Genomic DNA, 22,622 nt, shown 5'->3' with positions numbered 1-22,622 from the left:
CGGTGGGCGGGGTTTGAACCCCGGAAACGGTGGGGGGCCCCCGGGTCTGTCCCTGGACCCCTGGGCAGTTGGAGCTGGGAAGGGGCCAGTTAAGGGTCGGGGGCTTTGGGGAGAGGTGGGGGTGGGGAGCTGAGACTCGTACCCGGGACTGAGTGGGGCCCGGGCAGAAGCTGAGCACCCTGCGCCCGCGGAGCCCCCGTTGGCCTGGGGGGGCTGAGGGACTGAGCCCCCCAGAGCAGGACCTCCCCCTGGAAGGGCCGCGCCGCAGCCCGTGGGAGGGCCTCGCCCCCGGCGCTCCCCATCTCCACTCGCTGCTGTCCCGGCCTCCGCCGGAGGGAGGGGCCGAGCGCCCTCGGGGGGCCGTGGACCCCGGCGTTCTGAGCGTTCCGCGCCCCGCGCCGCCCGGCCCCCCCGCCGCCGATGGCCGCCGACCCGCCGGGAGCTGCCGAGAAGGGAGAGATGGCTCCCGGGACACGTGTGAGGTGGGTTCATGCGGCTCCTCCTCACCCCCAGACCTGGGCAGCTCCCACTCCCATTCATCCTCAGCCTGGCCTCTCCCTGCCTTCCCCGCCCCCAGCCTCACCCTCCCTCTGCTCCAAACTCTTCTCCAACCTTCTTTCCTATAACCTCCCAACCCTAGGGAACTGGCCTTCCTTCCCCGACCCTGCTGCCCCTTGCAGACCTCCCCCTCCATCCCCCGCCTCCAGTCGCCGCCCTCTAGGCCCCTCCCCTGGAGTGCTGGAGGGCCCCATACCCTGTGGATGGTCTGGAAGTCCTTGGAAAGGGAGAAGCCAGGGGGAAGCAGGTCCAAGACCGGCTGGGGAGAGACCCCTCCAGGCTTGCAGAGTCCATGTGGGATTTGAGAGGATCTGGTTTCCATGGGCAGGAGAGCCCCAGGGATTCCAGACAATTAGGGATGAAAAGCAGCCTGGTAAGATGTGGGGTAGTGGGGGGAGATCTAAAACCGAGCCCACCTTGAATTTTGTTGAGATGTTAGGCTGGCTTGTAGAAGAATCCCAGGGAACCCGGGAGATTACCCAGGCTGCCTGAGGGATCCTATTGGATATCTTGGAGCAGACGACTTCTGTGTGGGCTGAGAAGGGGCACTTAAGCATCTCAGGGGTGTCAGCCCTGGGAAATTGAGGGCACAGTGGGTCATTAGAAATGGAGTGTGGGTCTCGTTAGAGTGTCCAGATTTGAAAGGTTTGAATGACTAGTACCCATGAGAAAGAGAAAGGAGAGAGGGAGGAAGAAAAGTGTGGTGTTTGCACCCTGCCGTCTGAGGCTAATCTGTGAGCATGGGATGTTGGGGTAACAGGTATGAGTTGGGAGCTCCCTGAGGTAACGCTGCAGACTTGAAGCCCTTTCCAGAACCTTGGCTTGGGATGTTAGGGCTCCAGTGTCCAGTGTCCCTCCTCCAGGGGTTGGGAATAATAAGCAGGAGGGAATGTTAGAGGAGGGAGGTCTTGGAGAGGGAGTGGCCCTCTACGCAGGACACACTAGAGGGCTGACCTTCTTGTCTCGAGGGTAGAAATAGCTCTGCCCCACCAGAGGTGCCGAGAGCTCGCGACCAGGCTTCTCGGAGGCCGGCTTTCACAGGCCTCTCTGACCTCACCTTCATCTGCCCACAGCCCTCGGCGTTGCTGACGCCCCCAATGTCGTCGAGCAGCCGGGGGCCGGGGGCCGGAGCGCGCCGACGCCGAACCCGCTGCCGCCGCTGCCGGGCCTGTGTGCGAACTGAGTGCGGGGACTGCCACTTCTGCCGAGACATGAAGAAGTTTGGGGGGCCCGGGCGCATGAAGCAGTCGTGCCTGCTCCGGCAGTGCACTGCGGTGAGTCTTGCCCCCCGTGCAGGGTACCTGGGAACCCCAGGCGTACTTCCCCGGAGCACCCTTAGAAGTACTGGCCCGAGCACTCTCTGGGTGTGTAATGGCTGCTCCCGGAATGTCCGGTGCACACAGTGAGTCTTGCCCCACCATGGCGGGTGCCTGGGAACCCCAGGCGTACTTCCTCAGAGCACCATTACATTGGTACTGGCCTGAGCACTCTCTGGGTGTGTAATGGCTGCCTCCCGGAATGTCCGGTGCACGTGGTGAGTCTTGTCCCCCATGCGGGTACCTTGGAATCCTCAGCACCATTAATGACTGGCCTGAGCACTCTCTGGGTGTCTAGTGGCTGCTTCCCGGAATGTCCCTTAGAGGTGCTGTTTGTTCATTCACTTCCTGTCTTCCTTCACTGATTTGTTTAAATGTCTGATTTTGTCTTTGTCACAAAATGGGGGGGGGGGCACACAGAAGAATCTCCCGCAGGTCTGTAGAAAGCTCAGCACCAGCTGTATGCCGGCCGGAGTGTGTGTGTAAGAGGAACCCATCTCTACAACGGAGAATACTTTGCCTTTGTCTGGCCTCTTTCACACACCTTTGGGTATCTTGAACTTGAGGCCCGGACCCCCTTCTTGTAACCTTGAGCAAATCACTGAACTTCAAGAACCTTCTCCGTAAAATGTTTCCTTTGCTGAGTTTCAGAGATTAGACAGGAGTATGCTATGAATGCCCCTTTGAAAGGCCCAGCACATAGTAGTTATCTGGGAAACGTGGTTTCTTCCATGCCTCCCTCATCCTTTGAGCAGCCCCGGACACCAGAATGGCCATTCCCCAGTAGCCACAAGGAAGCGGCGTTATCCTGCACACAGATCACTGCCTCCTCCTCGTCCTCCAGCCACTCATTCCTGCTTGCACTTCACCCTCATGGCCTTTTCTTCCTTTGTCCCCAACCCCTTGCCTTACTTTCTGATCCTGCTCCTTGATCTAGATCCATGGCCTTCAGCATCCCAGATACGATTCAGTGTTACCATTGTCTTCCCTAAAGTCACATTGTCTGGAGACTGCTGCCTTTTCCCCTAAGACTAAGCAGCTGTGACTTTACATATTCCCAGGATCTTTCCCTACCTGGTCTTCAGTTCCCTAACTGTGGGCTTCAGAGTCACTCTTTGGACGGCCCACTGAACAACCTTAGAATGGCCCCAGCTGCTCTTCTGTCTTCTTTACCCTTCCGAGCATTGCCACCTGCCTGTCCTCTCTTTACACTCGAAGCCAATTATAATTTCAGGAGCACACTAGCCTTGGATCCTGTGCTGACAATCCACTAATGACCAGAGCTGTGTCTCCAACCCCACATGCTTTGTCTTGTTCTTGACAATGGTCCTGCAAAGGAAAGACCCCTCACCCCATTTTAAAGATGCAGAAAATCAGTTGCTGAAGGGCATCCTGGCAAAAGGACCAAATTAAGGATTTGTCGTGTGGGATCTCAACCTACCTCATCCTACAGCTCACGCTGAAGAAAGTCTACTCTGTAGCTTGGTTTTGGGGTCTCTGATGCCTCCTCTTTCCCAACAGCCCGTGCTCCCACACACAGCTGTATGCCTCTTGTGTGGGGAGGCAGGGAAGGAGGATACAGTGGAGGGAGAGGAAGAGAAATTTGGTTTGAGCCTCATGGAGTGTACAATTTGCAACGAGATCGTCCACCCTGGCTGCCTGAAGGTGATAACTCTGGGGACCCTGCAGCCTTGGGTGGGCTAGACTATCAGGGAGCAAGAAAGTAGGCCAGTATGTATATTCTGGGCATATACTGGCACCTTCTTCTGTTCATTCTCTGGTTTCTTGCCTATAGATGGGAAAGGCTGAGGGTGTTATCAATTCCGAGATTCCCAACTGCTGGGAGTGCCCCCGATGTACCCAGGAAGGGCGGACAAGCAAGGTAAGGCAGGGCCGGGATAGGGGCAGGGCTGGGGATCGGGAGCTAGCTGGGGCCTCATCCCCAGCGTACACTTTCCAGGATGCAGGTGAGGGTGCAGGGCGCCGCAGGGCTGACAATGGTGAGGAAGGCGCTAACCTAGGGGGTGGATGGAAGCTGACAGAGGAGCCGCCACCGCCACCACCCCTGCCCAGAAGAAAGGGACCCTTACCTGCTGGCCCTCCCCCTGACGATGTGCCTGGGCCCCCCAAACGGAAGGAGAGGGAGGCGGGGAATGAGCCCCCCACCCCAAGGAAAAAGGTGAGCGGAAGGGTGAGGCTGGTCTAGCCCATGGGATTCTGGGAGCTGTAGTCTCAGCTGGTGGGTGCGTTGGTTCTGGAGCCAGGTCCTGCTTGACCTGGGGAGCGGAGGCAATGTGGGTTCCCCGAGAGGTGTTTGGGAGTTGTATCCGGGCTGTGGATGGAGCATGCTCACTGAAGAAGAAATACAAGTGTGAGGTAACTGGTACAGGCCAGGAATCTGAGAGACCTGGAGAATTAGGGAGGAGCTACAGAGCATGCTCAAACTACTACAGAGGCGGAGGGAAGGGCTCAAAAGAGCCTGAGGGGGAAGAAAGGAGCTGAGGAGCATGCTCAGTAAGTCAACACACTGATTACAAGGTTAGCTTGCTGAACGGTCTTCCTGGGATGGGGGCTTCTGGGATTTGTGGTCCAAGAAGAGGACTTGGCCCTTAGTTTGGTAGTCAGTAAGGGCCTCTAATGGGGTCTCTCTTCTTCCCCGTATCTCCTTCTTGCCCTGATAGGTGAAAGGAGGCCGAGAGAGGCACCTGAAGAAGGTGGGTGGAGACGCCTGCCTCCTCCGAGCAGCGGACCCGGGCAGCCCCGGCCTTCTGCCCCCCAGGGTTCTGAATCCGAGCCAGGCCTTCTCATCCTGCCACCCTGGGCTCCCTCCCGAGAGCTGGGAGGTGTGCCGGGGACCTCCCCCTCCATCCTTCCTTGCCCCACCCTCTGTGTGGAGACTGAGATCTGCCCCCTTCCTGCTCACTTTGTCTTGCCCTAACCCCACGTGGCCCCTGAGGACTCCTGGAAAGAGTTGGGTGGGATAATAGACTGGGTCCTGGTTGTAGGAACCCCTGATTTCCAGCGGCCACTGGGCTGTCGTCTGGCCATTTTTCTAAGCTTAAGTGTAAAGAACTGAATTGAAATTTCTGCCAGATCACTGTTTATGTGGTCTTGGCAGTTTGTTAGCTGCTCTGGGCTGACAAGTGGGTTTTCTAATTTGTGAGATGAAAACAACCACTTACCTTACCTCTTCTTTCGTCCCACAGCACTAGATAAATCCAGATACAAGTAGTAGGACCCAGAGAAGTTAAAAGATAGGCCCAAGACCCCATGGCAAAGCTAGAATTCTGATATGCCTCTGCATTGGCAATCTAAACACAGCTCTGCCTGACTGTCCAAATCCTCCACCAAATACCAGTTTGTAACCTTGGACAAGTCCCTTAGTCTTTTTAAGGCTCCCTCAGTATCTAGAAGGAGTAGCCTAAGTTGTCTCTATATTAGGTCACTGTGAGGACCTGAGTCAGAGCAAGGATACTCTACACCAAGACAGACAAATTATTGCTGCTCCCACATTGGGGACTTGTCTAGTCTAGCTGTTCCATGTTGTAGATGGTGAGCAAGACTTTCCACGTCCCAGAATTGAAAAGACAAGGCAGCACTCCACACAAGGTCTCTGGGAGGTTCATGAGCCATTGACGGACCCACCAGGCTGTCTGGACTTTGAATCCACACTGTAGATAAGGAAACTGAAATCCAGAGATGGACTGTGGGGAATTAAGAACTCAGGACTGTGGCTGCTGGGCTCTTTATCCTCTGGTGACCCCTTCTGGGTGAGAGGTTGGGAGAGTTATTCTAGGCCCTTGTACAGCCTCACCCTGTCTCTCTGCAGAAACCAAAGCCACCCATGGCCTCTGCTGAGGGCCCAGCAGTGCCATCGCCATCACCACAGAGGGAGAAGTTGGAGCGTTTTAAGCGTATGTGCCAGCTGCTGGAGCGGGTGCCTGATACCTCCTCTTCCTCCTCGGACTCAGACTCGGACTCAGACTCATCTGGCACTTCGCTTAGCGAGGAGGAAGCTCCTGGGGAGGCCCGCAATGGGCGGCGGCCAGCCCGTGGCAGCTCTGGCGAGAAGGAGAACCGTGGGGGGCGGCGGGCTATACGCCCTGGCAGTGGGGGACCACTGCTCAGCTGGCCTCTAGGTCCTGCCCCCCCACCACGGCCTCCACAGTTGGAGCGGCACGTGGTACGGCCCCCCCCTCGAAGCCCCGAGCCTGACACTCTGCCTTTGGCTGCTGGATCCGACCACCCCCTGCCTCGGGCTGCCTGGCTTCGTGTCTTCCAGCACCTCGGACCCCGAGAGCTGTGTGTCTGCATGCGAGTCTGCCGGACTTGGAGCCGCTGGTGAGTGGCCAGACAGGCCCGAGTTCTGTTGATGCCGTGGTTCTGGCTTGGTGGGTGATCTATAATAGGTCTCTGCTTCTCTCTGAATCTTGGCCTTCCTTGGTGTGTCTGTTGTAATGGGATCTTTCATGGCTTCTCCAAGCTCACTTAACCCTCCCAGTGGCTCTGAAGAAGAGATAGTAAGAGATAGTAGAATCAGGAGTTTGAATCTGGACCCTGTGGCTCCCACTATTTCCTTTTAGTTGGTATGTATTTGTTGTTAGTGTATGCCAAGCAGAGTGTCAAGTGGTGTCCATGGCTCTCAGGTTTTGAGGGCCATCTTCTGAGAACAATCTAACTTGGGCCCAGCTTTACTAAGGTAGCCCTTGCCCTCTAAAGCAGCCGTGCTTGGCCCCCTCCCCCTCCCCAGGGTCATCCTCCAAAGCCTGTCCTCCCTCTGATCCTCTCCCAACAAGCTTCCTCCTCCCGCATGCTCCCACAGCGTGCTGTTCCCCTAATGGAGCACAGAGAGGCCTTTGGCATGTGGACAAGCTTTCATTCTTTTTATTTTCGTGTTCCCATCAGTTTCTGGGGTTGGGGACACATAGTGTGTATCGATTTTTATCTTCATATCCCCAGCATAGTACAAAGGCTGTATAGATTGATGTTCAAGAAATGTTTTACTGAGTAAATACAAGCTTTTTCCCAGGACTCAGATTGCTGTCAGGCCTTCAACAATGTTGCATCTCCTGCCCTCAGGAGGCTGAGGCAGGAGGAGCCTGAGGCAGGAGGAGCCTGAGTTGGAGGCCAGTCTTGGCTACATTAATGATACTTTGAATTTAAAGGAAAAAAAAAAAAAAAAAGAGGGGTGGTTATCTTTGTAAAAGCCGCAGCACCAGGAGGGTTGAGGCACACTTGCAGCTGGCTGCTTAAGTTAGGGGCTACCTGAAACTCCCGCCCTCTTCCTTTGGGACAGGATCTGGAGAGCTAGTACTTTGCCTTGGGGCTTCCGTAGAGCCAGGGAGGCTGGTATGCGGGAGCCGGAGGCAAATGGCTCTGGTAGACTGTTTGCTCCTGTGAGTTCATGCCCTTCGGCTAGTTTTTTAACTTCCTCATGCCTGCCTGCCTTTCTTTCTTTCTTTTTTTACCATCTCTCCTTCCTTCTTTCCCAGTACAGGAACTGAGCCCAGGGACTGGTGCTTAGACCAGTTCTCCACCACTGAAGTATACCCCGGGCCGCCCTCTTTTTGTTTTTGAGACAGGCTCTCGAAGCTACATAGGCTAGTCTTGTGATCCTTTTACTCTAAGTAGCTAGAATTACAGGTCTGCACTACCAGGCCTGGTCTCGTTTTCTTCATTTCTTCATGGAAAACCAGGATAGCTAGGTGATGGTAGCACACACCTTTAATCCCAGCACTCAGGAGGCAGAGGCAGGCAGATCTCTCTGAGTTCGAGGCCAGCCTAGTCTACAGAGTGAGTTCCAAGACAGCCAGGGCTGTTACACAGAGAAACCCTGTCTCAGTCTCCCTCTTCCCCCTCAACAAAAAACAACAGCGCTCTGGAAGATTTCATAGACTGCAGCATAGATGCTGTCACAGAAATTGCTGAGGGTAACCACACCATCTGGAATGTAGTCACTGGGGAGATGTCTGTCCCAGCCTTTTAGGCTAGCTCTATGCTTGACACATGGGATCCATGAAGAGACCTGTAGCTGGAAGTGGACAAAAGCAGAGAGGCCAGTGAGTGCATAATGTTTCCCAGCTTGGGCCCTGCTTTAGCCAGAGGTGATGGCCTCTCTTCTCACTTGGACTCTGAGATGTATATTAATGTAGTTGGAGCTCAGGTCCTAAGAAGGATTAGCTCTAAGATGCCCTTGCACTTCAGGATACCAAAATTCAAACAACACAGTGTTTGTATATAATCTGCTCAATCTCTACATGACTTTTAATATCTAATACAATGCGAAGAATATAGAAATAGTTACTATACTGTATTGTTCAGGGAATAACAAAACATGTCTCCTTCAGTACATAAGCAATTTTTGTTAAGAATGTTTCCACCCGTGGGCGGTTGACTCCTTAGATGCGGAACCTCAGATACAGAAGCCAAGTCCTATTTACCTTGTGGGATTTAATGAGGCAGTTCCTGCAGAGCACTCAGCGAAGAGCCTGAGGGTACTGAGCCCTCAGTAAATGGTGCCTCCAGGTGAGAAGAACCAGCCGGGACTGAGCAGAGGCCTGTGGGGACCACAGTGGGGGACATGTCAGGAAGCTCTGCTGGCTCTGGACACTGAAGCAGGAGCAGTAGGGAGGGCTACAGAGAGACTTTGGGAAAGAGGAGAGGAGACCAAGGTTCGCTGCCTTCCGGAACCCTCCTGCCTCAGTCTTGTACCAACATGCCTGGCTCAAGACCTTAAGTGAGAAGGGGAATGGAACCCGGGCTTTGGGGTGCAGCTCTGTAATTCCACTGCGTGGAAGAGTGAGGCCGAAAGATTGCAACTTCCAGGCTCGCCGTGGCAATTTATTAGACACTTCTCAAGATAAAAAGACTGGGAGAGCTGAGTGTGGTGGTGCACACCTTCAATCTCAGCTCTTGGGAGGCAGAGGCAGGTGGATCTCTGTAAGTTGAGGCGAGCCTGGTTTACAGAGCTAGTTCCAGGACAGCCTACATTAACAAAAAGAAAGAAAAAGGGAAGGGTGGGGGCTGGGGAGATAGTTCAGTCAGTAAAGTATTTGTTGTGAAGACCAAAGTTCCATCTCCAGAACCCATGTAAAAGGCCAACAGGAGACAGAATTCCTGGGCTTGCTGGCCAGCCAGCCTAACCTGATCAACAAGCTCTGGTCTGGTTAGAGACCCTGTTTCCAAAAAACAAGGGGGGAGGGGGAGCAGTTAGATGGTTCATCAGTTAAGAGCATGCCCTGCTCTTGCAGAGGACAGGGGTTGGAAATGTGACTTAATGCTAGAGCAGGTGCTTATCATGGTCCCAGGTTCAAGCCTTTGTACTGCAGAAGAATGGCCTGGACTTGCTGACTCACTGGTTGTGAAGATTGTCTTGTGAATGTCAGCTAAACGTGACCCGGGAGATAGTGATGTTCTTGAAGCTTGGGATCACAGAGGAGGAACAGATAGTTTCAGTGCAGAGAGAACTCAGATTTGATCTCTTCAGTCTGAAAAGCTTGTGAACCAGTCAGATACCACTCCTGAGAAAGTAAAGTCTGATGCTGACTTGAAAGTTTTCATCCTGTAGGTAGCAGATTTAATAAAGCAGTGGTTCTCAACCTTCTGATGCTGTGACCCTAAATATCTGTGTTTTCTGATGGTCTTAGGGTCATTCTGCTCCCCAAAGGGGTCTCGACCCACAGGTTGAGAACTGTTGTGATAGAGAGCAGAGATGGAATATGAGTATGAGCTAGAGAAAGCAACCAAGAATTAGGGAGATGAAGGTGGGTCCTACAGAAAGAGTCTGAGGAAGGAAGGAGTGATGAGCAGTGGTGGGTGTTGATGGGAGGTCACAGGAGAGCAGTGACCAAAGATGACAATTGGCTTTGCTATCAGAAGGCTAGTGGTGGAGTGCCTGCCTAATGTACAGAAGATCTGGGTTCCATCTCCAGCCATACACACACACAAAACCTTGCCATTCTGGCCGTGCTTAGAGGGAGAGCCAAAGCTACAGTCAGACATCGGCTCCAGTTCAGGGGCTTGGGCCGGTGATCCGCTGCACCCCTGGTTTCTGAGAAGGCGTCCAGCACTCACTACCTACGAAGGCAACAGAGTGAATGAGCATGAATGAAGAAATGGGGTGTGGGAAGTAGAGGAGGGTGTAGCTGGAGAGCGTTGTAAGTGGGAGAGCAGGCAGTTGCAGGCTTTCCTGTCTGGTGGCTTTGATTAGTTAGAACTGGGAGGCAAAGGGCGGGCGGGCGGGCGGGCGGGCAGGGGGTTGTGGAGGAGGTGTTGATGTGCTAGGTAGACACTGCAGTTTTCAAGGACGTGGGCAGAGAAGGAAGGAAGGACTGGCACATGGTCAAGGCTGGCTGGCGGGAAAGTGGAGGACAGTGGTAGTTTAGGAACCCCAGAAGGCTCTTAAGGAAGGACTAGCTGTGGCCTGTGTCCAGTGATGCAGAGCTTACAGAGAGCACTTAGTGCCGGCCCAGCTCTGTCCCAGGGGCTTCTGCAAGATGAGGTTTGGAACTGCAGTGGGAGACAGGAGGATATGGGCTAAGCTGGACTCAAATAGGCAGCCTATTCAAGAATCCTCAGCTGAGCAGTGGTGGCGCACGCCTTTAATCCCAGCTCTTGGGAGGCAGAGGCAGGCGGAGCTCTATGAGTTCGAAGCCAGCCTGGTCTACAGAGTGAGTTCCAGGACAGCCAGGGCTACACAGAGAAATCTGTCTTGATGTGGGGGCGGAAAAAGGAAAGAACTCTTGTGTGCCTTCTTTCAAGTGCCACTTTCTCAGTGGCACCTCCCCAGCTTGAAAGACATCCGTGGCTCCCTGTCCCTCCGCCAGTCTGCAGTCCCAGTGGACATTGCTGCACCCCAGTGAACCCTCCCGGGCTGTCCCTTTGTTGCTGTAACAAGTCTTTGAAGTCAGAACTCTCACCCCATTTTATGGCTTGGGAAATAGAGGCCCAGAGAGGTCTCCCCAAGTGTGGAGGTGGAAGAACTAGGGTTAGAGCTCCCCAGCTTGTGCACTTCCCTTCTGGTCCTGTGCCTGTGACAGTATACGGCCTGGCTTCCTTGGGAACCTCGTAGGATTCAGGATTCAGGCTCCATCCACTTAATACCTATGGGTCCTCACACAGGGTTTTGTTTCTGTTTTCCATTCTAATTTATGTATGTGCGTGTGCTTGTGTGAGTTTATGTGCACCACAGGCATGCATAAGCGTGTCGGAGCCCCTGGAACCAGAGCTGCAGGCAGTTATGAACTGCCATGTGTTCTCCAAGAACCAAACCCGGTCCCCTTGCAAGAGCAGTAAGTGCTCCTTACTGCTAAGCCCTCTCTCTGGCTCTTGAGACACTTTTTTAACCTCTCTGGGCTTTATTTTTCTTAGCTGAACAAAGCACCTGATAAGCATCTCCTAGGGATGGTGTGGACTTAGATGCTTAGTGCAAAGAGCAGAACTCAGTCCCCGGTAACTAAACATGCCATCTGTCCTGTGATCATCAGCACCATTCTGTTAAGGTGCCTTGTCATCATTCTTGCCACCTGAGTTTTCCAGAGCTGCCATGTTGTCCCGCTCCTAGGTGTAGACAGACCCTGCCCTTGTCCACCTCCCCCTTCCCGTTATCTTCACAGGACGTTCCCTTCTCCTGGGCTCGGGGTTGAGGAGCTGTATCCTCAGCATCTTGGTCTTCCCCAGTGGTTTCTGTGTTCCTCATGCCCAGAGGAAGCTGGGTCCTCCTATCCATCGGCCCTCCACAGTTGTTGGCCGCCACACTGAGGTTTAATCCCGCTGTCCTGGGACTGACTGCCATGGGATGAGTTGGCTCCAGCCAAGAAATGATCAGAGAGACTTCCTGAATGTGAAGGTTTAGAGTTGAGCCTTAAAGGGTCTGGGAGAGTTGGCCTTCCTGGCAACAAAGAATGTGCCAGATTATGTTGGCACTAGATAGCGTTGCATGCCTATATAGGCAGGCAGATAGGTATTCTGACTCGGCTTTTGTGGAATATGATACAGAACCACAGTTGGGAACCTGTGAGTACCTTCAAATTAGGATTTTCTTTCCAAATGTGGTCAATCCAGGAGGCCTTCAAGGAAAGGGGCTAGGACTCAAGGGTGGCCAGAGAAGGCTTTGGATGTAGCAGGTCAGAGTAGCAAGGGAAAAAGCTGACCAGACAGATGGATCTGGCTCTGTGTTTTTTCTTCTTAGAACTGGAGAGGTGAGCCGGGCGGTGGTGGCGCACGCCTTTAATCCCAGCACTCGGGAGGCAGAGGCAGGCGGATCTCTGTGAGTTCGAGGCCAGCCTGGGCTACCAAGTGAGTTCGAGGAAAGGCGCAAAGCTACACAGAGAAACCCTGTCTCGAAAAACAAAAAACAAAAAAAAACCAAACAAACAAACAAAAAGAACTGGAGAGGTGGGGCCAGGCAATGGTAGCGCACCCCTTTAATCCCAGCACTCGGGAGGCAGAGGCAGGCGGATCTCTGTGAGTTCGAGGCCAGCCTGGTCTACAGAGCAAGTTCCAGAAAGGCACAAAGCTACAGAGAAACCCTGTCTTGAAAAACCAAAAAAAAAAAAGAATTGGAGAGGTGTTTATGGGTTGAGTGGAGGGGGTGAAGAGGAGAGACTGGAACCGCAGAAAGAAGGGAAGAGGGAAGAGGACTTGGTTACCCTTGAAGCTGGCTTGCGGAGCATAGCCTTGGCTGAAATGCATTCCAGCTGTGGAGGGGTGGCAAGGTTTCTGTTTCTGTTTTTGTTGTTTGGGTTTTGTTTGTTGGTGTTTCTCTCCTCTCCCCCCCCCCCCCCAGCAGGGTCTTAAACTTGTGACATTCCTCTCTGGGCCTCCCATTTGCTGGGATTGCAGGGGTACACTTCCACACCTAGTTTGTTGGTGTTTTGAGCCAGGCTCTGGCTCCACTGCCCAATGTGACCTCAAACTCCTTTGCCCAGTGATGCTCCTGCCTCAGCCTCCTGAGGAACTAAGGCTGCCAGCATGTGCTTTGTGCCCAGTCACTTGTCAGTCAGTCTGTAAGTGACAGTCAATCAAAACCAAGTCTGTTGGTTTTCACAAGGAAGTCTGTTGGGAGCCGCTGCATCTTTAACCCCTTTCCTTTTTTCCTTTTTTCCTTTTTTTTTTTTTTTTTTTGGTTTTTTTTGAGACAGGGTTTCTCTGTGTAGTTTTGGTGCCTGTCCTGAATCTCACTCTGTAGACCAGGCTGGCCTCGAACTCACAGAGATCCGCCTGGCTCTGCCTCCCAAGTGCTGGGATTAAAGGCGTGCGCCACCACCGCCCAGCCTTTAACCTCTTTCTAATCCATATTACCTGTTTAACTGGCTAGTTTTTAGGTAGACTACAGCCATGGCAACTCCTGACTGGAATGTAATAGTTTTCATTGTATTTATTTAAATTTCATTTCTTTGTTTTGTTTTGTTTTTTTGTTTTTCGAGACAGGGTTTCTCTGTGTAGCTTTGCGCCTTTCCTGGAACTCGCTCTGTAGACCAGGCTGGCTCTGCCTGGCTCTGCTTCCCGAGTGCTGGGATTAAAGGCGTGCGCCACCACCGCCCGGCTAAATTTCATTTCTTAACTGGCTTTTTCATTATAGTTATCTATTCGTGTGCGTGCGTGTGTGTGTGTCTGTCTGTCTGTCTGTGTCTGTGTCTGTGTCCGTTGAGGGGCTGAGGGTGGGGTGGGGTGGGGTGTCATCCTGGGAATCAAACTGTCACCAGGCCTGGCGCCGGCAGCTGCTCCCGCTGAGCCATCTCACAGGCTTCCGGCCACAGTGTCCCACTGTGCAGTGTGGACTGGCCTTTAAACTTTGTCTTATTTGGGAGGAGGTGTGGTTTAGGAAGATAACTGGATCCATGCTCTCCCCACCTTCACGTGGGTTCTGCGGATAGCGCTCAGGCAGGGTCTTCAGGCTTGCATGGCCGCCAGCGTTTTACTGACCAAGCATCTGTAGCCCTTGTTTGTTTTAAGTTACACATTTCTGGGAACCTCTGTTATCTGCTGCTCATTTTTTTGTGTTTTGTTTCTTTAAGATAGAGGCTCTCATGTGGCTGAGGCCAGCCTTGAACCTCTCACGTGCTAGAATTGCAGGCCTGTGCCACTACTCCCAGACAGCACTGGCTTTAAGTGCAGCTAGACAATGATTTAAAGGTAAACTCAGGCCAAATGTGGTGGCACACACCTGCTATCCTAGTTGAGGTAGGAACAATACCTCAAGGTCTTCCTTTTTTTTTTTTTTTCCCCTGAGACTAGGTTTTTCTGTATAGTCCTGGCTGTCCTGGAACTGGCTCTGTAGACCAAGCTGACCTTGAATTCACAGAGATCCACCTGCCTGTGCCTCCTGAGTGCTGGGATTAAAGGCATGCACCGTCATGCCTGGCCCACCTCAAGTTCTAGAGTAGCCTAAATAGTGAGCTCCAAACCAGTTTGGACCACAAAGTGAGTTTCAAACTAGCCTGGGCTACAGTGTGAGGTCCTTTCTCAAACAATCCAAAAAAGATAAACCCATGTTATACAGAAAAATAGATAGATATCAAGACAGATTAAAGACAGTAATTCCTCCTTCAACCTACGGCTTCCCAGGTCGCATCTCCAGTTTGCCCATCTAGTTCAGTGGGGATTTCCTGGCTTGCCTTTGAAAATTACTGAAGTACAAAACCTTCAGCGTACCCCAAGATGTCAACAGCTTCTTTTCAGGAGAGCTAGGGAGGCTAATTGAGGAACAGTCTGGGAGCCTCCGCTCACTGCTGGTCCGGCCAGTTCCAGCTTGGAATGCCGGAGTCAGATTTGGTTGGCTTCAGAGTCTGTGTGTTCGCATTTGTTCTCTGAAGCCTGGGACCCACCCGGCCGGCCAGCCGGCCTTCCATAAACACTTATGAATGAATGAGAAATGGTGAATGATGGTTGGGGGGGGGGGTGCGTAGTGGAAGCCTGGCTTGATTCATTCATTCAGTCAACAAGTGTGCAGTAACTAACCTGTACTTCGCACCCGCCTTTAGTGTGTTGGGTGCTGGAGATCCACAGGTGAAGGCGGCCAAATTTGTCCCTGTGGAACTTACATCCTAGTGGAGGAAACTCCATAATCAAACAGACAGGAAATGTCGGGGCTGTACATCCAGAGTTGACTAGCCACATGTCAGAGTAACACTGAAAAGTGCCTCTGCGCCCTGTCCTGACTTAGGGAGAGAGCTCAAGAAGCCCAGAGGTAGAGTCTGGGGGCTGCTCAGATCTCTTTGGCATTAATTACATCAAATGGTGTGTATGGTGTTTGTGTAGCTGCCTGGCAAAGTGCTTTATAAGTTGTAAGGTCCATGAACTGTAATTACTTCATTTGATCCGACAGTGGCCTGCAAGCGGCCTGAATCATTATCTTCAGTTTATAACTGAAGTCTTCTGACTCAGGGAGAGGAATGGACTTGCCCAGGGTCTTGCTTCCCATTAGCAGTGGAGTGAGGTCCTATCTCCAGTCCTTTCGGCTGGAGGACCGAAGATTCTTGCCATCTTTGGGACAGCAGAGAGCTGGGGTGTGTGTTGAGATTGTGGGTTCCTTGAGAGTTGGCTCTGAGGACTCTGTCTCCCCCCTGTGGCTGGCAGGTGCTATGACAAGCGTCTGTGGCCGAGGATGGACCTAAGCAGGAGGAAGTCACTGACCCCACCTATGCTTAGCGGGGTTGTTCGCCGCCAGCCTCGTGCTCTGGACCTCAGCTGGACAGGTGTTTCCAAAAAGCAGCTCATGTGGCTTCTGAACCGACTGCAAGGTAGGGCTGGTGGTGAGTCAGGAGAGGGTGAGACAGAGGTGGGCGCCAGATGAAGTTCCAGCGTCTGCTTCCTGACCTTGCTTCTAGGCCTGCAGGAGCTGGTGCTTTCCGGGTGCTCCTGGCTCTCCGTCTCTGCCCTGGGCTCAGCCCCACTGCCCGCACTGCGGCTCTTGGACCTCCGCTGGATTGAAGATGTCAAAGACTCCCAGCTTCGTGAGCTGCTGCTGCCTCCACCCGACACTAAACCAGGTCTGACACCGGGGCTCATCTGTGAAGGATGGGTTGGGTGAAGTGGAGGTGGATCCGAGGGCTCCTCTGAAGCGCCAGGCGTTAAAGTAGGGATGGAAGGAACTAGGAACTGGAACAGGAAGACCTGTTGTGGCCGTTTTTCATTCACTCACTTTCCTGCTGTGTGTTTGGAACTAAGTCTTGAAAGGATAGTGTTCCCTAGGAAGGGGAGGGAAGGCCTGGGGAGGAGTAACGGTATTCAGACATCCTCTCTGGCCCCAAGTCTCTTCATACCAGAGCCAGGAAAGCCACCCCGAAAGGGCACATCTGTTTGAATCACCCCATGCTCTAACTCTCATTGTCTCTAGTACTGTGAAGAAAGACCACTTTTTTAGTTTTCCTGCCTAGGGAACTCAGCCCCCTGTACATGTTAGGCCAGCCCTCTACCACTGAGCTCATAGGGCTGGTTTTTGTTGTTTGTGGTGGGAAGTTTTCCTGTGCCCCACAGCTGCTCTGTCCCAAGTAAACACACAGAGGCTTATATTAATTACAAACTAACTGTATGGCCTATAGCTCAGGCTTCTTGCTAGCAAGCTCTTTCATTTTAATCTATGTGTTGCCACATGGCCGTGGCGTTTCTGGTCTGCTGGCATCTTTTTGCTCCTTGGGCAGAAGGTTGGTATCTCTTCTTCCCGCCTTTCTCTTTCCTCTATCTCTGCTTGGATTTCCTGCCCGCCTCTAAGCTGCCTTAGCAAATTAGGCCAAAGCAGCTTATGTATTAACCGAAGGGAACAACATATATTCACAGTGTACAGGAAGACATCCCACAGCAGTTGGTGTGGTTTTACACAGGGTCTCATTATATAGACCAGGCTGGCCTCAAACTCAAGAGGTCAGCTTGCCTCTGTCTCCCATGTGCTGGAATTAGTGTGAGCCACCACACTTGACCAGTTCTTAGTTTTTGTTTTTGAAGCAGGTTTTGTTTTGTTTTTTGCTTTTTTGAGACAGGGATTTCTTTGTGTGGATTTGGAGCCTGTCCTGGAACGCACTCCGTAGACTAGGCTGGCCTCAAACTCACAGAGATCCACCTGGGATCAAAGGTGTGCACCACCACCGCCCAGCTCGAGACAGGTTTTCTTCTGTAGCCTAGACCAGCCTGGAACCTGTGATGCTCTGCCTCCTGAGTACTGAGTTTATAGGTGTGGACCGCTCTCCTTGAATTAAACCACTGTTCTTCACTGCTGCCTTCCTGTATTTTAGCTACCTCAGCCTTCTTGCCAAGTTCTCTCCAATTCTGGGGCCTCTTCCTCTCCCATCTTCTTCACCTCTTATGCTATACCATCCTCATTTGATTAACAGCTGTCCTTTCTAAATTCATTGGAGAGCCGGGCGTTGGTGGCGCACGCCTTTAATCCCAGCACTCGGGAGGCAGAGGCAGGCAGATCTCTGTGAGTTCGAGGCCAGCCTGGTCTACAAAGTGAGTTCCAGGAAAGGCGCAAAGCTACACAGAGAAACCCTGTCTGGAAAAACAAACAAACAAACAAAAAAACCAATATTCTAAATTCATTGGAGGAACAGACACCACACTTGTATTTTTTCCCTTGTACATCTCTGAAGCCATTAATTCCTGGGGAAGAGGTTTCTGTGCACAAGTCCTTTTCCCTTGGCTCTCACCAAGTATGTCTGGCTCAAGCAGGGCAGGCTGGGCCTTCAGTGCAAGCCCAATTCTTTCATCTTTGTCTTCCTTCTTTTTCTGATGATTCGTTTTCTTCCATTTCAGGAGCTGTGTCCGCTCTTAGATTATCTAATATGCTCAGCTTTCTCACTTCTATGACATACACTAATGTCCCCTGCCCTTTTCCCCACAAGTTCTAAGTGACCTTTCCTCTGGTAGGCTTGGGCTGTGGCCACTCTGTAAATGTGCTGCTTCTCTAGCCTGTGAGCTATGTGAAGGGGTGGAACCTGGGGCTTGACAGCTGAATGCCCACAGAGGTAGTCACAGAAGCGATGTTTGGGTGCCAGTGTTAGGGGTGACACCAGCAGCCCTGCTGCTACCGTTCATTGTCAGAGTAAAGAAGTGTTGGTTCAAGAAAAACCTCTGATACAGATTTCTATATTGAAATATCATTTTAAGGGCTGAAGAGATGGCTCAGTGTCTGCTCTTCCCCAGGACCTTTGAATCCTAGTACCCACATGATCGCTTACAACCATCTGTAACTCAAGTCCCAGGGGATCCAGTACCCTTTTCTGACCTGCTCTGGCGCTGCACACATATAGCATTACATGCAAGCAAAATATCCATACATTTAAAACATTTAGCTGAGCAGTGGTGGTGCATACCTTTAATCCCAGCAACTGGGAAGCAGAGACAGGCCAGCCTGGTCTACAGAGTGAGTTCCAGGACAGCCAGGGCTACACAGAGAATCCCTGTCTTGAAAATCTGAAACAACAACAACAACAAGAAGATTCCCTTTTTGTATTGTTAGTCATTCACTCACAAGTTTTAAGCAAGGCTGGGTGTGGTGGTTCACCTTGGAGTCCCAGCACTTCTGAGGCTGAAGCAGGGGGTTCATATACATTTGAGGCCAGCCTGAGCTCTATGTTAAGATTCTGTCTCAAAAATAAATTTTAAATAAAGAGTAAGTCTAACTGAAGCCTAATAGTCCATTCCTGTGATTTGAGCTACTCAGGAATTTGAGGCAGGAGTATTGGGAATTCAGGGCAAACCTAGGCAACTTAGAGAGACTCGGTCTCAGAAAATAAATGAGGACACAGCTGAGTGGCTGTTCACCTGGCATGCACAAGGCCCTAGGTTCAACACTTAGACCCCCTACCACTACCACACACATACACATTCTTCAGTACTGTGCAGATGCCACAGAACATGTTTGGAAACTTGTCTTGTTAGTCTGTGACATCTGGTGATGTTTTTCTCAGAGCCTGGTGGGTGACAGCATTGTGCTAAGTCTGATTCAGTCTCCAGGCCTAAGGGTACTGACTTCATAAGCATGTGCTCTTAGACAGGTGACTTCAGTGTTCTCATCTGTGAACAGAGGTGATCAAAGTAGAGGCTTGGCTTCCCTCTTTAAATTTTTTTCATTTTTTTTTTTTTTTTTTCAGAGCTAAGGACTGAACCCAGGGCCTTGAGCTTGCTAGGCAAGTGCTCTACCACTGAGCTAAATCCCCAACCCCAATTTTTTTTCATTTTTATTGTTTAAAATTATATGTCTATGTCTGTGTGTGGATATGTGCAGATGCCTTCAGAGCTGATATGGGTGCTAGGTCCTCTAGAAGCATGGTATGTGTGCCTAACCACTGAGCCATTTCTGTAGCCCCAAGGCTTGGCTTCTCTTTTTTTTTTTTTTTTCTTTTTTTCTTTTTGAGGCAGAGTTTCTCTGTGTAGCTATCCCTGGCTTCCTGGAACCAAATTCACAGAGATCTGCCTGCCTCTGCCTTCCACGCCCTGGGATTAAAGGCGTGCGCCACCATTGCCTGGCTAGGGCTTGACTTCTTAGAGTGTAGTTTCAGGCCCAGCAATGTTACCACAAGAGAATTTGGAAGAAAAGTACACCTGAGATCTTGGGCCTGCAGTTCTGGGGTGGAGCCAGCAGTCCATCATTCAGGGAACAAGCCAGTGGTGTGGAGTGGGAGAACACCGAACCCTTTCCCCTGGAGAGATGGGGAAGGAGGTCTCTGGACTCCTTCTGCAGTGGCCAGCAGCTCGTGAGCATAGGTCATCTACCTCATCAGGGTTGTGGACAGAGCCATTTGTGAACTTAGCCCCAGTGTGTGGGGATGGAGTTAGGGTCAAAGCTGAAATAGAGATAGGAATCAGTGTTTCATCGGGAAGTTACCCTGCCCTTAGTTTTCTGTTGCTGTGCTAAAACATCCTGACCAAAGGAACTTGGGGAGGAAAGGATTAATTTCATCTTGCATCTTGTAGTTCATTATGAAGTCAGGGTGGGAACTGAAGCAGAGACCACCAACGTACACTGCTGACTGGCTTGTTCTCCATGGCTTGCTCAGCTTGAATTTGTTGCAGCACCCAGGTCTACTTGCCCCGGTGGTATTGCCCACAGTCAGCTGGGCCCTCCTCTGTCAATCATTTATAAGAACACGCCCCCACAGACTTGCCTGCATGCCAATCTGATGGAGGCCATTCTTACAGTCTCTCTTCGAAGAAGATTCTAGCTTGTATCAAGTTGACAAAAAATGAAAACGAGAAAAACAACCAGCACATACCTCCAGAGGATTTCAAGTAGAGGAGAGATACTAGCCTTTTGGGGTTTGAGAATGGTTCCTTGATGCCAGAAAGTAGATCAGGCACAGTAGCATTCGGGAGGTAGAGGCGGGAGAATTGCTGCTAATTGGAGGCCAACTAGGTCTGTAGGGATTTGCGGCCAGCCGGAGTCCCATAGCATGGGTGTGGGAGGGTGTCTGCAGTCAGACCTGGTTCTTGGTAGAGAAGGAACGAGAGGAGGTCAAGCGAGGCTGTTGAGCCAGAGCAGTGACCTCATAGTCATGGGGAGAGTGGAGGAGTGCTGTTTATGGGATTATGGGTGAAAATACTGAGCATCCTGGTAGGGACAGAGCTTTCAACAAAAGTTCCTGCTTTCTTGGAACTGACATTTTTATGTAGGGAGGAAAAATGTATACAATGTGTCAGATACTGGGGGTGGGAGTTAGGGGAGGAATGGAGACCTGGAGCTCTCCTGGGAGGCTCCCTGAGGGGATAGGAGCAACGGTCAGATAAGATGACGCTGGGTGCTGTGGGTGTTTGGAAGAGCAAGTCATGTGGAGCAGCAGGTGTGGGGCAGATAATGAGGAGCATCAGGGCGGTGGCCGAGCTCTGGGGTAGGGTCCAGGGGTAGGGGGGGCCTCGAGTGCTGAATTCTGCTTTGTCTGCCCAGGGCAAACAGAGAGCCGCGGTCGTCTGCAGGGGGTGGCCGAGCTCCGCCTGGCAGGCCTGGAGCTCACTGATGCCTCTCTGAGGCTCCTGCTGCGCCATGCTCCCCAGCTCAGTGCCCTGGACTTGAGTCACTGCGCCCATGTCGGGGACCCAAGTGTGCACCTCCTCACGGCTCCCACTTCCCCTCTCCGAGAGACACTGGTGCACCTCAATCTTGCTGGTAAGTGTGATCCCCGTCCGCCTTGCTTGCCTGGCGACGTGGGTTCCCTGTCGGTTGCCTACTGCCTACTCACCTATCTAGTCTCAGCTGGTACCGCCTCATCCCCAGGATGCCACCGCCTCACGGACCACTGCCTTCCACTGTTCCGCCGCTGCCCACGTCTTCGCCGCCTGGACCTGCGCTCCTGCCGCCAGCTCTCACCTGAAGCTTGTGCCCGGTTGGCAGCTGCTGGGCCCCCTGGCCCCTTTCGCTGCCCAGAAGAGAAACTACTTCTCAAGGACAGCTAGTTGGGTGCTTGTGCTCCCTTCCCCCAGGACTCACCGAGAGCACCTGGACCGCTGGCCTTCACTTCACGCCCTGTTGGGAGGCCGGGTTACTTTTCTTGGTGACTTGGCACTCCTCCAAGTTCAATGACTTGGGGTTCCTGCGGGCACTTGAGCCAGCCTTCCCCTCTCCCACCTGCACTGATATCTCTGGGGGTCTTCGCTTCCCATCTCTCCCTTTCACCTGCTTCATTGTCCGTCTCCTTGGGGGAGGTGCTGAGCCAAAGGGATGGTGGGAGGGCGGGGACGGTGGAGTCTTGAGTGGAAGAACGAGGGGATGGTGTCTTGCACAGGATACTGGGAGCCAGGGGCTGGGGAGGTGAAGAATGGGTGTGGGGGGGCAGAAAGCAGACCAACAAGGGTTCAGGGAACAAAGACCAGTTGGGTGGGATGGGGGGCCAAAAAGGGAAACCAGAGGAGCAATTGGGGATCCAGGTATCATATCAGATGGGGGGCTCTAGAAGCCAGGGAACGCCAGGACTGGGGGCTGGGAGAGGAGCAGATGGTGGGGTAGTACCCCTCGGTGGGGTTACCCCTCTCCTGTGTTTCCACCCATCCAGATTTCAGTTCTTTCCCGCACCCTGACTCCTTGAACGTCACTGAAAATGGCAGCTATTGCAAGGAGCGGTGGCCACGGGTCTGCCTGTTCAGCCCGTGGCCCAGGGGAGTGGTGAGGGGCAGCCCGGACCCCTGCCTGGCTCTCCATCCACACAATACTTGAACATTCATCTGTACTGAAGTGTTACTTGAACCGGGGGAACCTCGGACCTGGGGGAGTGTGATGTGAGGGACCGGCTGACCAATCCTGGGCTGGTGGGTGCCCAGTTTGGACTGTCCCACCCCCAGCTCAATTGCTTTACTGTCTTGAACAGCTCCACTCCTCCGACCTGAGTTCAGGGTGGGGGATGTCAGCTTAAAGATGGGCAAGATGGGACTTCTCCAGTTTGGCTCTTCCCGTTCTTTCATCGTCATGGAAACCTGTGTCCCATTTGCCCAGGGAACTGCCACTCCTGGTTGCCGTGGAAATCGCAGCCAATGGACACCTCTGGAAAACAGTGCTAAGACTGGAAACGGTCCCTCTTAGTTGCTGTGGGAACTTAGTACCGGACTCTTGGCCCCTCCCCTCTCCCCACCCCTCCCCTTCTTCCAGGGTGGGGGGTGGGGTCTCAAGAGCCTGAGGGAGGAGGCGGGTCCTGGTCCCACTCAACTTCGGCCGGGGGGAACTGGATTGTACCACATGGGGGTGGGGGGAGGGGAATCTATCCACATACCTCAGGTAACAGGAAGGTGCGCGGGTTGGGGGCGGGGGCCGGGCGGACCAAAGGC

General features: G+C 52.6%; 1 protein-coding gene across 3 annotated transcripts; it reads left to right on the top strand.

Annotated features, from left to right (window-relative positions):
• The first annotated feature begins 158 nt into the window (after positions 1-158).
• On the top strand, positions 159-22,238 carry Fbxl19 (F-box and leucine rich repeat protein 19). Of its 3 annotated transcripts, none has more exons than XM_059266310.1 (11): positions 159-482; positions 1,632-1,832; positions 3,396-3,539; positions 3,670-3,756; positions 3,835-4,053; positions 4,556-4,588; positions 5,704-6,215; positions 15,453-15,616; positions 15,704-15,865; positions 20,755-20,973; positions 21,082-22,238. In XM_059266310.1, the coding sequence occupies exons 2-11, from the start codon at positions 1,656-1,658 to the stop codon at positions 21,258-21,260; spliced, it is 1,896 nt and encodes a 631-aa protein (XP_059122293.1). In that variant the 5' UTR covers positions 159-482; positions 1,632-1,655; the 3' UTR covers positions 21,261-22,238. The 3 variants fall into 3 exon arrangements, with proteins under 3 accessions (XP_059122293.1, XP_059122285.1, XP_059122277.1); XM_059266302.1 differs by having other exon boundaries at positions 4,556-4,717; XM_059266294.1 differs by lacking the exon at positions 159-482 and having other exon boundaries at positions 1,465-1,832; positions 4,556-4,717.
• Positions 22,239-22,622: the final 384 nt, after the last annotated feature.

This window comes from Peromyscus eremicus, chromosome 1 (assembly GCF_949786415.1).
Source record: "Peromyscus eremicus chromosome 1, PerEre_H2_v1, whole genome shotgun sequence".
Classification (NCBI taxonomy): Eukaryota; Metazoa; Chordata; class Mammalia; order Rodentia; family Cricetidae; genus Peromyscus; species Peromyscus eremicus.
Note: the sequence above shows the minus strand (reverse complement) of the source record. Positions and strands in the feature narration are given on the sequence as shown.